This window comes from Protopterus annectens, chromosome 16.part0 (assembly GCF_019279795.1).
Source record: "Protopterus annectens isolate FY-2018-M chromosome 16.part0, PAN1.0, whole genome shotgun sequence".
NCBI lineage: Eukaryota > Metazoa > Chordata > Ceratodontiformes > Protopteridae > Protopterus > Protopterus annectens.
The window spans coordinates 595,109,329-595,123,533 of NC_056750.1; the positions used below are offsets into that span (position 1 = coordinate 595,109,329).

At 42.8% G+C, this 14,205-nt stretch overlaps 1 protein-coding gene across 1 annotated transcript in view; it reads right to left on the reverse strand.

Moving 5' to 3' along the window:
* The window catches only part of UAP1L1 (UDP-N-acetylglucosamine pyrophosphorylase 1 like 1), a 397,656-nt gene that overhangs the window by 137,098 nt on the left and 246,353 nt on the right, over nt 1-14,205 (reverse strand). Inside the window, exon 5 of the mRNA XM_044058150.1 lies at nt 1,322-1,515. Coding sequence (XP_043914085.1) covers nt 1,322-1,515 — 194 coding nt within the window. The remainder of the gene's footprint in view (nt 1-1,321; nt 1,516-14,205) is intronic.

The window sequence follows — 14,205 nt, forward strand, 5'->3', positions numbered from 1 at the left end:
AAAGAGGAAAACATGCTTCAAGGGATTTGCCATCATTCATTATCAGTACTCCATTTCAAGGTTCAACAATCCTGCCCATAACAAAGTATTTTCATGGACTGAAGTAGTGGTCGGTTCCTACAATTTGTTGTCAGTCTGCCCTCAGACACACTGTGCTTCTACATCGTGTAGCTTCTTTACACCTTATTCGACATTAGGACAGATATGAATGGTACCAATACCAAAACGGACTCCAGATATATATCGCAGGTCCAAACATCTTTTACCCTAAAGTTTTGAAAACAGCTGGGCCAACATGTGCAATTTATGAAACCTGTACCAGAAGGAAGATACACATGTCTGGTGACTCTTATCACAGCAACATTTGCATTTAATGGTCTTCGTCCCTCTTCCCTTACAATGCATGCAGAAATTATAAAAAAGACCTCTTCCTCATAACTGACTGGCTTAAAGAAATGTGACATAAAACATTGTAAAAACTGTACTCACACACATAACATTAAGTACCAACAATAAGATGAGTGCAAAACTGTACTCCACTTCTGAATATGTATTTGTGAAGATGTGAACCAATGAACCAAGGAGGGTTCTCTCTTGGAGAGTACTACAGCAACAATCTATGGGTTGTTGTATTTTTACTTCTAATTCTACTTCTCATGTACCCTAAAAGCATGGATGCCCCAACGTATATTGTAACAATCTTAAGATTTTGAGCAGTCCCATGCAACAGAGGGATGATGCTCTGTGCCCCAGAAGATCCGTGTTTAATTGTCAGCACAAACGTTGGGCAGCAGGGGAGGATAAGACCGAATGGCTGACATTAGCTGGGGGGAGGGAGGAAGCCTATGCAGGTCACAAGCCTGGTAAGCTCTGTGCTGCATAAGCAGTGAATGCTCTTATACTTACGAAGTTGTGTTCACATGGAAGTGTATGTGGATTCATTATGAGACAGTTGCTGCAGAGCTCAAAGGTTACTGCAGGACAGTGGGAGTTAGGGTACACTCCACAACAACAGTATGAAGGTGCACTAGCATCCTCAATCTCCCCACCAGCCCTGGATATATGTTGAGTTCAGCTCATGGGGGACATGATAGCAGCAGACAGTCCGCTGCAGAAAATTAAATAAAAAAAAAAACAATCAACATTTCCACACAGCACTTTTTAACATCTGTCATGATCTGTGCCACCAGTGCTTTGTCAGTATCACTTCTAGCTTTCCTACTTCTCACGTCCCATTTCTTTAAGGAGCTTGAGGTACTTTTTCCAGCAGATGAACGGTAAATTACTCCAAAGCAGGGAAGATAAAGGTGGTATTACTTACTCTACTACAGACTGCAGAAAGTCACGTGTAAAGAAGTGATTGCAGATATTGCCAGCACTGAATGTCAGGCTTCCATCTGGATTTTGTTTCTTTGCAGTTTCTGCACTGATCTCACTATATTCCACCACCTGGTAAATGCCATCCACACGACACACAACGCCCACTGGTTCCTCTGGATAGGCCTTCTCCACAACCTGTGTTCAAAGAGCAGAAGATGTCACAAATTTAAGCTCAATTACAGGTGGAAGGCAGCTCATGAACAAGTCAAGCATTTTCAGTCCACAGATCACAGTGCCACACTTTAATCTATACACAGCATAAATATGGTTTTGAAAGGATCTTACTGATGCAATGGAAACAAAAAGATAATTTGTTAGCAAACATTTATTTCAACCACTGTATGCAAAATAGCTTCCCCCCCCCAAGTGCTTCAAGACAACGCTGAAGTAGTTAAACAAGCCACTCAGTTAAGGTGTGCAGCATTAGAATGGTTGAATTAACTCATTCAAGTCGGTCTAAATATTACTATTCTCAGATTCTGATGAGGATGAAAAGGGGTAGTTCATGTCAAGGAAGATTTTATGTAAAGTAAGAAAGTGGGGGTGGGCGGTGGGGGGATTAAGAAGTGGTGCTTAAACTACTAATGCAAACACACTGAGAAAGGGCTAACCCCACACAATCTTTCATTGGACAAGCCAGCATTGTGGAGAAATAAGCACAACAAATGATATATCCTCTTAAAAGGTTTGTCATAGGCTTAATTTGACTCCTCCTCTCAAACAATAGTCTGAATTTAACCATGGCAAGTAGCAACTCAGTTCCTACACAAAAATTAAGAAAATTACCATACAAACGTTTCAAATTACTTTACTACAAACTAAGAACTTCCAGAATGTACTATTTACTGCAAAGTAATGGTGAACCAGTGGGATACAATTTGCAAAGACCACAATTCTCCAGTATGGATTCAGACTATGAAATAACTTGCAAGTTTTAGAGACTGTACTGCTAAGGTACTCAGCATTTCTTTCATCAACAAACTGTTGCTGCAACACTTGGGTGTTACACCACAGTGCCCCTTATTTTGAAAATCCATAGACCTGAACAGCAGTCAAATACAATGTTATCAACTAGCTACAGAGACACTACTGTGAACTTAAGCCACTGAATTTACAGAGGTTGGGAAAGGTCACTGATTAGAAATTAATACCTTATGGATGAATAATACTTCTACTCAGCTGTATGTCTTCAAAATCCAAATTCACAAAGACTATCTTACAAATGTGCCAGAGTTTTGTTTCGTTACATTTATACCATTGCACGCTTACTTCCCATCATTATGCAGCCCTTTTAAGAAATTAAGGTTAACTACCACTAGGAGTTGCAATTTTGATGCATCAATTTCACATTTAGTGGTGCTATCCCAATAAGAATACAACCGTTTTTTTTTTTGTTTTGTTTTTTTTTAAGGGAGACTTGAAGTGGTCTATATTCTGACTTGGGGAACTAGCTAATACACCAGGAAAACATACTTGCACTTCAGTAAGTGTTCTGAGACTTAACATCTGCACAAACTTCTCAATTTGGGTAGACGGGATCTCAGCTTATAGTCATCAAGTCAGTAATGCAGTGCCTCTCAACACAGTGTGTGGGGTCAACACTGAACAATATCAATCAAAACACTGGTGTGGGGGACATGACTTGAAACGTTTTGATATTCCTGGATTAAAAGATTACAGTGCCATCTGTTGGGCCACAGACAAGGATTACTGATTGACTGGTTCGTACCACCCACTTTGTAATTCTGCCTTGTGCACTACAACAAGGCTACTATGGCAATTCCTGCATCTCTCTCAACAAGCTGATTAAATATACATGCTACTTTCAACAAACAACTGCAAGAGCAGAGAGGTGGAGACTTTGGACAAGCTGGTTATTTTGGATTGCATCAACCATTCTTCTACCATTGACAATCTGTGTCGGACAAAATAAAGCCACAGTTCATTCCAAAGATTAATCTTTTTTTAATGCACATTGCATTAAATTACATTAGCTTGCTTTAATTCACCTAGCTATATGACTGGGTAGCTTCTGAACTTAATTACTGCTCGTCATAAAACATGTTAAAGGTACATTAATGAAGGTTTTTCTAGTCAAGACTTGAAACTCTATTGTCAAAAGCAAGAAAAATAAAAGTTATGTACTTACCATAACTATGAATCTGTGTTGTCCATTTTCATTCCTCCTCAACGAATGAGTCTTGGATCCAACTCGCCCACTTTGCTCTAGATTCTAGGATCCAATTCTTTAGCTCCTCTCTTTACCCATAATGCTCCTCTCCACGCAATACCTCAGATCAAGTCTGCTGCTCTTATAATATCTTAGAAATACATAACATTATCACATTACTAAAGAAAAAGTAAAATAGTAACAGAACAGGGGCTCAAGCAGGAACTGTGGTTCCTCACAAAAATCTTCACCAGATCACTCACAAAGACATGGATAGGGGAAGGGGGGGGGGGGGGTTGAGGAAAAATAAAAAAGGACAACAGATTCATAGTTATGGTGAGTACATAACTTTCATATCTGATGTTGTCATTTTAAGTTAATCCTCAATGAATGGGAACCGCTGAACCAAATGCAGCCCTGTTTCTGGAGATGGTATCCCATTTGTAATGAGCAATAAAGGTATGAGCATTAGACCATGTGGCAGCAGCACAAATATCATCAATAGAAGCTCTGGCCCAAAAGGCAGCTGATTTAGCCATTGACCTAGTCAAATGTGCTTTTGCTCGTCTTGGCAAGGTCAACTCTAAGAGTAAACATAAGAAATAAAATCTGTTATCCATTTGGCTATAGTAGTTTTTAAAACTGGTTTTCCCAATTTGTTATTGGCAAAGGGAAAAAACAAATGGTTAGTTTTTCTAATTTTTTTTTTGTCCTATGGCAATAAAAATGAAGTTGCCTATGTATATTTAAAACGTGAAGCATGTATTCTTCTTTACTGTCAAATTTAGGAAAGAAAACTGGCAAGCTGATGACTTGACTGATGCTTGATTGTGAGGCAACTTTGGGTTACAAGGAAGGATTACTACAGATGATAACCCTGTCTTTATGGAAAGACAAATAAGGCAGTTTTGAAGAGAGCGCTTGGAATTAAGAGACTTGTCTTGCAGAAGTTATAGCCACAAGAAAGACTTTTCTAAGAAAGAAATCTGAGGTCTGCTGTAGCTGAGGTCTCAAAGGATGACTATACTAAACTATGTAATACAACAGTAAGATCCCAAGGTGGAGTAGGATTCTTTTTCGGGGATCTAAGTGAAAAGGTACCTTAATAAATGCCTTGCATAATTTAGGTAAAGCTAGAGGGAAAGCATTATCTCCGATGCAGAAGTTAAAGATAGCTGCCAGCTGAACTTTGATGGTGGAGAAACTCATTCCACCTTGAAAAATAGAGGCAAGAAAATCTGAAACAGCAGGGATTGGATCAGTGAAAGGATCCAACTCTCTGTTGAGCCCAAAAAGAAAATCTTTTCCATTTACTTTTAAAAATCTTTCATGCAGAGGGCTTATGAGATGAAAATAAAATTTGGCAAAGAGGAGAGGAAAGCCTGGAATGTCTAGCCATCACTGGAATTGGAGAAACCATGCGGTCAACCTGAGACCTGCAATGTCCAGATGAGTCATCCCTGATGGATGTAAAAGATCTGGATTGAGAACCAGTGTCCAATGAGGACCTAGTAGATGAGACCACAGAAAGGAGAACGACACTTGCCAAGGCCAAAAGAGGGCAATAAAGATTACCTTGCTCTTCAGCTGGAGTGTTTTCTGAAGGAATTTGGGGATCAGAGGCAGGGAAGGATAAGCATAAAGAAGACCAAAGGGCCAAACATGGACTAGAATATCTCTCACTGTGACTTCCCTAATTCCCCCACAGGAACAAAGAATCTGCTGCACTTGTTGTTGAGGGGAGAGGCCAATAGATCACAGTAAAGTTGACCCCATTTGTGGAAGATCATATCTGTTACTGACTGACTGAGAGAACACTCGTGAGGCTTGTCTGCTAGAATGTTGGATTTCCCCAGTATGTGAAAGTTCGACTGCTGAATCCTACACTAAGGCACTGTACCAGCACATCCACTCATGCATGAATCGTGCCATCCCAAATAGAGCCAAGATGTTCTCTCCTCTAAAAAAGGAAGCCAATCTGGTGGTCCCCTGCCATAAACAAACTTTACAACAAAAGGAAGAAAAGTACAGTTGTGTACACTTACCATAAATGTAGATGTTCAAGTGTATTCATTGTTGCAGTCATTACATTTGGGTTATCTGCTAGCAGGTAGCCCTCAGTCGGCCTGATTAACAAAGTCTTGGGTCCTGCATTGGTTGCTGTCACTTCTTCCATAACGTCAGGTTGTCAGGGGTATAAAACATGCAGCCAACGCCATTACATCAGTTTTTCTTGCCCCAGATGTCAGGTGCCCCCCTAATGGCAAACAATTAAATATAAAAGCACAGAGACATCTCCAACAAAAAAGCAAATACACCAAAAAGGCTTTTAAGCATAGTAAAGGAAAGTAGAGTTATAGCCAAAGGAAGTTAGGGGGCTGGAGGGAGGGTAACCAGGACTGCAATAGTGAATACACTCGAACATCTACATTTATGGTAAGTGTACACAACTGCTCTATGTTCTTCATGTTTCACTGTTGCAGTCATTACAATTGGGTAGATTCCCAAAGCTATGGTTGGGAGGAGGAATTTAGATAGCATAAGGGCCAGCTATAAGGCCCTGCAAGACTGCAGTGGCAAAGCCAGCTATGGATTTAGAGAAAATTGACAAATGATAATGCTTGGTGAAAGTATGCACAGAACTCCAGGTAGCAGCTTCTAGAATGTCCCTGGTAGGGATGCCTCTGAGAAAGACTGTAGAGGTAGATGTAGCCCTGGTGGAGTGAGGTCTGATCCCCTGGGGGATAGGTTTTCCATGGTGCTTATAGCAGAAATGAATGCAATGGCTTATCCATTTAGAAAAGGTTTGCTTTGAAATAGCCTTCCCCTCTGCCAATGCAGCAAATGCAACTAGCAGCTGTTCCGATTTCCTTTGAGGTTTAGTCCTGTCCAAGTAGAATCTAAGTTGTCTGTGCACATCTAAGGAATGCAGTATCCATTCCCCTTTATTCTGTGGATTGGGAAAGAAGGTTGGCAAATGAATGGACTTATTGAGAGCCACACTGGATACCACCTTGGGCATGAAGGATGGATTGGTTCTGAGGGACACCCTGTCCGCATGAAAGATGCTGAAAGGCTCCACTGCCATAAGGGCCTGTAATTCAGATACCCTTCTAGCTGAAGTGATTGCTAAAAGGAAAGCAGTTTTCCAAGAAAGAAATTTTAAATCTGCAGTAGCAGCTGGCTCAAAAGGAGGAAGGGTGAGTTTCTCCAATACAAAGAAAAGGTCCCAGGCTGGAGTTGGAGCTCTCCTGGGTGGTCTTAAATTTTTGGCCCCTCTAAGGAACTGCTTGAGCAGTGGATGAGAGAAGAGGGGAGGTTCTGTGTTATGAGCTGAAATGGCTGAGGCGTGAATTTTAATGGAGGAAAAAGACAGGCCCTTGTGAAGCATCTTAGTTAAGCATTGTAAAATCTGAGGTAAATTGGGCGCTGCTGTACTCATCCATTGAGACTGGTTCCAGGCACAGAATCTTTTCCATTTTTCAGCATAAGATTTTCTAGTACTAGGCCTCCTTGCCTCTAAAATGATATCCATCACAGGTTCGCTGAGGGATGGTAGAGGAGAGATTAAGTAATTAGCCAGGCTGCAAGTTTCAGTGTTAAAAGCTGAGGGTGCAGAATCTGGTTCTCCTGCTGAGACAACAGGGAAGGAAGTCTGAGGCAGATGCCATGGAGATAACCATGACACACTGCACAGGAGGGGGTACCAGTGTTGGCACGGCCAGCCTGGAGCAATCAAAATCATCCTTGGTTTGTCCTCTTTGATTTTTAGTAGTACTTTGGAGAGCAGAGGCAGATGGAGGAAGGCATAGACTGATAGGTTTTTCCACCTGAATGACAGAGCATTCACTTTCCAGGCTTGTTTGTGGGGAGTCCTTGTGCAAAATCTGTCCAATTGGTAGTTCTGGGGAGAGGCAAACAGGTCTATATATGGGCTCCCCCATTTGCTTGTCAACATGTTGAAAATCCTTGGTTCCAGTTTCCACTCGTGTGGGTCCATGAGGTTTCTGCTTAGTCCATCTGCCAGTGTATTTAATTTTCCTGGCAGGGGGTGAGCTTGAAGGTGCACTTGGTAGCTTAAGGCTGTGTTCCACAATGCCATGGCTAGTCTGCAGAGGGGGTAAGAATGTGTACCCCCTTGCTTGTTTATGTACCACATAACAGTAGTGTTGTCCGTCTTTACCATTAGTTGTCCTGGAAGAATGTGGTCCTTGAAGGCTGTCAGAGCATTCTGTACAGCTAAAATTTTTTTTGATTGATATGCAGGTGCATTTGACTTGGGTTCCATTTGCCCTGAATCCACTTCCCTGCCAGGTGAGCCCCCATGCATAGTCTGATGCATCTGTTAGGGTGTGGGCGGTGTGAAAGGTAGTCCCTTGTTTTGGTGGCAGGCCTCTGCCCACCAAAGGAACTCTAGGCGTAGGCAAGGTATGATAGGAATCGTTGTTTCTAGGTCTTGAGAATGTTGACACCATAGGCTTTTTAGATACCACTGTAGTTTCCTCATATGCAGTCTTGCATATGGAATTAGAAGAATGCAGGAGGCCATGAACCCCAAGGCTTGTAGTATTTGCCTTGCAGACAGCAGGGTTTTTGTGGCCACTTGTTTGAAGTAGGTTGTCAAATGAATTTGCTTTTCTGGCGTGAGGTAAGCCATCTGGGAAGTTGTATTCAAGCTTGCTCCCAGGAATATAATTTGCTGACAGGGTATCAGGTGTGATTTCTTTTCATTTATGGAGTACCCCAGACAAGTTAGAACCCTTTTTACAAAGGCCAGATGATTCAAAAGTGTGTCCTGGCTTTCTGCCTGAATTAGACAATCGTCCAGGTATGGATATAGTTGAATATTTCTTTGCCTGCAAAATGCAATAACTGGAGCTAGGCATTTTGTGAATACCCTGGGAGCAGTAGACAAGCCAAAGGGCAGTGCAGAGAACGGACAGTGCATGTAGCCTGCTTTGAAGCTTAGGTATCTTCTGCAAGATTCCCTGATTGGGATGTGCAGGTATGCGTCTTTTAAATCTAGTGTTGCCAACCAGGCATCTTTGCCTAGCATAGGAAGTAATTGGTGAAGAGTCAGCATCTTGAATTTTGGAATCTCCAAAAAGGTGTTTAGAGTAGACAGGTAGGATAGGATAGGATGCCATGAATTGTCTTTTCTGGGTACCAGGAAAAGTCTCGAGTAGAAACCTTGTCCCTTTTCCTCTTCTGGTACCAGCTGAATAGCCCCCATTCTTAAGAGAGAAAGTACTTGTTTTTGGGCCTCTGCCCACTGATTTGGGGGTAGGTCTGGCCACCCACTTGGTGTTGGCAACATGTGGAAGTAAAATCTGTATCCCTGGAACACTATATTTAAAACCTATTTGTCCTGGGTAATGAGTTCCCAATTCTTTGCATGAAGAGTGATCTTTCCCCCCAAAGGGGCAGTCAGTTGATAAGTGCTTGGAAATTTTAAAAAGAAAGTCATTGAGACAGTTTACCACAGGAGGGAGTCTTATTATTCCCAGACTTGGAAGTGGAGGCCCCCCACTGCTTAATTCTGCGAGTCCCCTGGGACTGAAACCTGGGGTTTTTGCTGTGTCTGGGTTTGGCTTGAGAAGACCTGGAAAGGGCTGGAAAGGACCAATTCATAGAAGGCCAGTGCCTACTAAATCTAGGAGGATGAACTTGTAAAAAATCTTTAACAGTTTGCATAGTTTTAGCTTTATCTTCCATCTTTTTAAGAACTTCCTCAGCCTTGTTGCCAAACAGGAGGTCCTGATTTAAAGGAGCATCCAACAATTTAGCTTTAACATGATCAGGCAAAGATTGCTCCTTAAGCCAAGGATGCCTTCTGAGCACAGACCCAGTAACAGCAGCCCTGCAAGAGGCCTCTAATGAATCAAAACCATATTGCAAAGTATGTTTTCTAACTTGTTCGGCAGAATGCATTAAATCCTGTAATTCTTTATTTTCCACACAGTCAGGAATCAACATCATTTTCTGTTTAAGCAGTCCAATAACATGTTGCTGATACTTTAACGTATGAAACTGGAAGTTTAAAGCCCTAATGGCCAAGGTTGCAGAAGTGTAAACCTTCTTACCCCATCTATCCAATGCCCTGGAGTCTCTATCAGAAGGGGTAGGATTTTTAGCAGTAGAAGCCTTAATGCCCTTGGGCCCTTGTGAAATAGTCTCTGGAACTGCAATAGGATTTTTGAAAAGGAACTTGTGGGACTCAGGGACTGTCAAGTTTTCTGGGAGCAGGAGGCAGGGAATCAGGGGCCAAACTAGATTCCGAAAAAGCATCAACAATGTCTAGTACAGGAGGAATAGCTAAATGCCTATGCTGAGGTAGGAGAAGGAAATCCCTAAGCCTCTTTTTTGAATCAGAAAAATCCTGGCTTTCCCAGTGGAAATGCTCCCTTAGAGTATGTAAGTTTTCCTCAAAAGAAAAATCCTCAGGAGGGGAAACAGACGGAATAGTGTCCTCTGCATCAGAATCTTCATAAGTTGCTAAGGGTAAAACCAGATCATCAGAAGAATCAGAAAAAAAAAAACAGAATCCTGATCAGAAGATTCATAATCAACTTCAGTCCCAGGCCTCTTAGAAGGGGGGGGGGGTGTTGTTGGCTACCCTTGATTAGAGGTATTAGATCTTCAGCCATTCTTATCATTTGTTTTTTAGGCATAGAGGCCTGGACGTCGGTTTTTTAGACATGGGTCGAGATTTAGGCCTAAGTAATGAAGGATGCGTCAATTTAATATGCAAGTACGTAGGCCTGAATACACTTTCAGAAGCCAGTGCCTGCACAGCGGTTCCGAACCCATCCAAGGTAGAGACATCCGCGGGTTCCATAGTTGAAGCATCTCGCGGCATACGAATGGGTCTCAGTAGAAGCCTGCGAATCAGAAGCAGCAGGTATCAGGGGCTGCGAAAGTGCCTCACTGAGTACCGGTGAATTGGCAACTGGCTTAGGAGAAGCATCATCAGCAGTTTTGGACCTCGGCAGCCTGTCTCTGTCTTTATCTTTGCATTTTTTCAGAATCCCGGTAGTTGGATGGCTAACCGACGACATTTCTGAATAATTAAACTGAGAACCGAAATATTTAGAGGCGAAAATATACAGACGACGGATAGTGCGCTGATTAAATAAAGCCCAAATCCAACAGCAAGGCACGTCATGGTCAGGGCCTAGGCAAGGAATATAGTATGAATGAAAATCTTTATGAGGTATTTGCTTTCCACAAGTAATGCAATTATTAACTTTTACTGACATCGGTAAGGAGCAAGAAAAAGTTTCCCCAACAGGGTACTTAGCTTTAGTTGAAGACTTCGGTTCTGAAACTCGAAAATGAACATTTCAGGAGTCGGCCGACCGGCACTTGCAAACTGCTTCTGCTTCGGGCACCGCACAGCAAGAAAGACGGATGTAATGGCGTCGGCTGCATGTTTTATACCCCTGACGACCTGACGTCATTTAAAAAGGGACAGCAACCGACGCAGGACCCAAGACTTTGTTAATCAGGCCGACTGAGGGCTACCTGCAAGCAGATAATCCAAATGTAATGACTGCAACAGTGAAACACGAAGAACATCTATTGCAGAAAAGAGGAAAATCCCAGGATGCAAAAAACTCCCTTACCAGCCTCAGTAAGAAGCTGAGATCCCTCATAAAATCCTCCAAAGTTAGTTCTGAAAATAAAATTGCCAAAGATTCCAAAGACAACCATAAGGAACTCTATAACTATGTCAAGAATCTAAATGGCAATGCTCAGATCTGCTCTGAGCTACAACAGAATGGCATTAGATATACTAATCCCAAGGATATTGCCAATATCCTGGCAGATCAATTCAGTGCCAACTTCACCCCCCTCTCACCCCCTAAACGGCCTATCTCAATACTGGAAGATTGCCAAATTCCAGTAATAACGGCCACACAGGTAAAAACGCACTCTCCAAAGCTAAGAATACAGCATCCATGGGACCAGATGACATCCCGGGCTGTGTACTACATGAACTACAAAATGAACTGGCACCTCACGTAAGTGTCATTTTTAATCATAGCCTCACCTCAGGCTTCATGACCGCTGAGTGGCACACAGCTACAGTTATCCCATTCCACAAGGGGGGATCCACCTTGGATCCCGGGAACTACCGCCCCATCAGTCTGACGAGCCTGATCTGCAAGGCCATGAAACGTATTATCATATAACTTATAAACAAAGACATTGTCAACCTTCAAACACTGGACCCCACCCACTTTTGAGTTTGTGAAGGGCCGATCTTGTCTCATGAACCTGACTTCTTTGAATCAGTCTCCAGAGCCATGGACGAGGGTAAGGAGGTCCAAACAGCCCATCTGGACCTCGCCAAGGCCTTTGACACCATCCCCCACTCTGGAATCATAGACAGACTTACTAAGCTGGGCATTAAATCCCTATGTCACTCGATGGGTTGCCAACTTGCTTACTGACAGAACCCACACTGCAAAAGTAGCAGACTCCAAATCCAGCTCCAGACAAGTGACAAGTGGAGTACCTCAGGGTTCAGTCCTGGGACTGCTGTTGTTTGGCATCTACTTCTCTGAAATACAGGCCAACACTAAGAGACTCTGGCTAACAAAGTTTGCAGATGACTGCAAACTGGGAGCCATTATTGAATCCCCAAATGATGTGGATACTCTACAAATGGGCCTTACAGAAACAGATGCTTGGTGCCAGAGCTATGGGCTCAAGCTCAACGCCAAGAAATGTATAGTTATCCTCTTTGGGAAAAAACATGTACCCATGAATTACCACACAGGTGGCAGTACACTAAACACTGAAAGTGTGATAAGAGACTTAGGGACACAGGTGGACAGTGGTCTCACCTTTGATAACCACATCGCCACAACAGTCAGGAAATCCTTCTGTGTGGCACACCTCATCACTAAGGGCTTTTCATCCAGAAAACGGAGGTCATTGTCCCACTGTACTCATCCCTCATTAGACCCATTATAGAATACAATGCCCCGTTTGGTATGTACCTCTCAAGACATCTGTAACAACTGGAAAAACCGTAGAAATACCTCACTAAAAGAATCATAGGCCTAAAGCAGCTGCCCTACGCTGACTGCCTTAAAAAACACCAGCTATACTCTGTCACATATCATCTACTCAGAGGCGATCTCTGCTTAACATACAAGGCCATGTCAAACCCAGAGCTGCTGAACATGCTACACTTAAAGAAATCCCAATCCCTCAGAGCCACACGCTCCAGGGATCTAAATCTTGTCATCACAATAAACAAAGCATGCCAGAGGGATAGGTTCCTGACCCAGAGACTCTCCAGACTCTGGAATAGACTCCCCATACATGTCAAGCAGAGCACCTCTTTGGCCCTCTTCAAAAGGAACCTTGACAATTGGATGGGAGAAAGGAAATTCACCCCGGGGATCACATCAGTCGCCCTACTAGACAAGGGTCCAGGGAAGTAAATAGTGTGAGAAGAGATAGCCAGGTAATTGTTATGGTTAGGCTTGTACAGGTCTTAGGGCCGATAGCCTAGTACCAACCTATAAACTACAAGAAAGTGGTTGGAGGAGATTACCCACTGCCAAACTCATTGCTTCATGGCAAAGGGGCTAAGATCAGCTACCCCTTGTTTGTTGATGTACCAAACTACTGACATATTGTCCATCTGGATAGCAATTGTCCCTACAGGAATAGAGTTCTGAAAGACCTGCAATGCTAAAAGGACTATTCTCATATACAAGACATTTATATGCAATTTGGTCTCTTCTGGGGACCACATGCCTTTAACAGTTCTGTCCCAAGAAATGCCACCCCCACCCTGAATGGCAGGCAAAATCTCAGTCTGAATCCACCACAGTAGGTAGTCCTTGCAAACCTGAGACAGTTTTATAGGATGTTGCAAGGGCTGGCAAAGAAAGGACCATTGTACTGCCAGAGTCCATTGGAGGATTTGTAAATGAAGATGAGCAGTAGGTATCAAGGTAATTGCAGCAGCCATCGACTCTACGGCTTTGGGAATCAGATTTGCTGAGGGAGAGGGGTAAGAAAGGACCTGTCTGACATGCCATCTCAAGGTGAGAATTCTGTTTTGTGATAAGAGTGTGAGATGATTGACTGTATCTAGAAGAGCCCCTATGAATTCCACGACTTGAACTGGTTGAAGGTGAAACTTTGAAAGACTGATGGTGATTCCTAGATATTGGGATAATTGGAGTAAGTAATCCCAGACTTTTTCCTAGGAGATGCCTGGTTGATGAGTTGAGGAGCCGGTCATCTAAATAAGGTAACACCCTGAATCCATGCAGTCGTATATGGGCTACTACCACTGCCATGCATTTGGTGAACACCCTGGGGGCTGTACTGAGGCCAAAGGGCAGAGCACTGAACTGGTAATGACTAGCGCCCAGGCAAAGCATATGTATTTTCGGGATTGTCTGTTCATTTTTATGTGACAGTACGCATCCTGAAGCTCTACAGAGCACATCCAGTCAATACTCATTAATGGAGGCAGAATGGACTGAACCTTGACTATCTGGAATTTGGAGTTTTTTATAAACTTGTTCAAATAACAGAGATCTAGGAAAGGTCTCTGGCCCCCTGTTTGTTTGGCACTAAAAAGAACCTTGAGTAAAATCCGGATCCTCTTTGGTCTGGTGGGA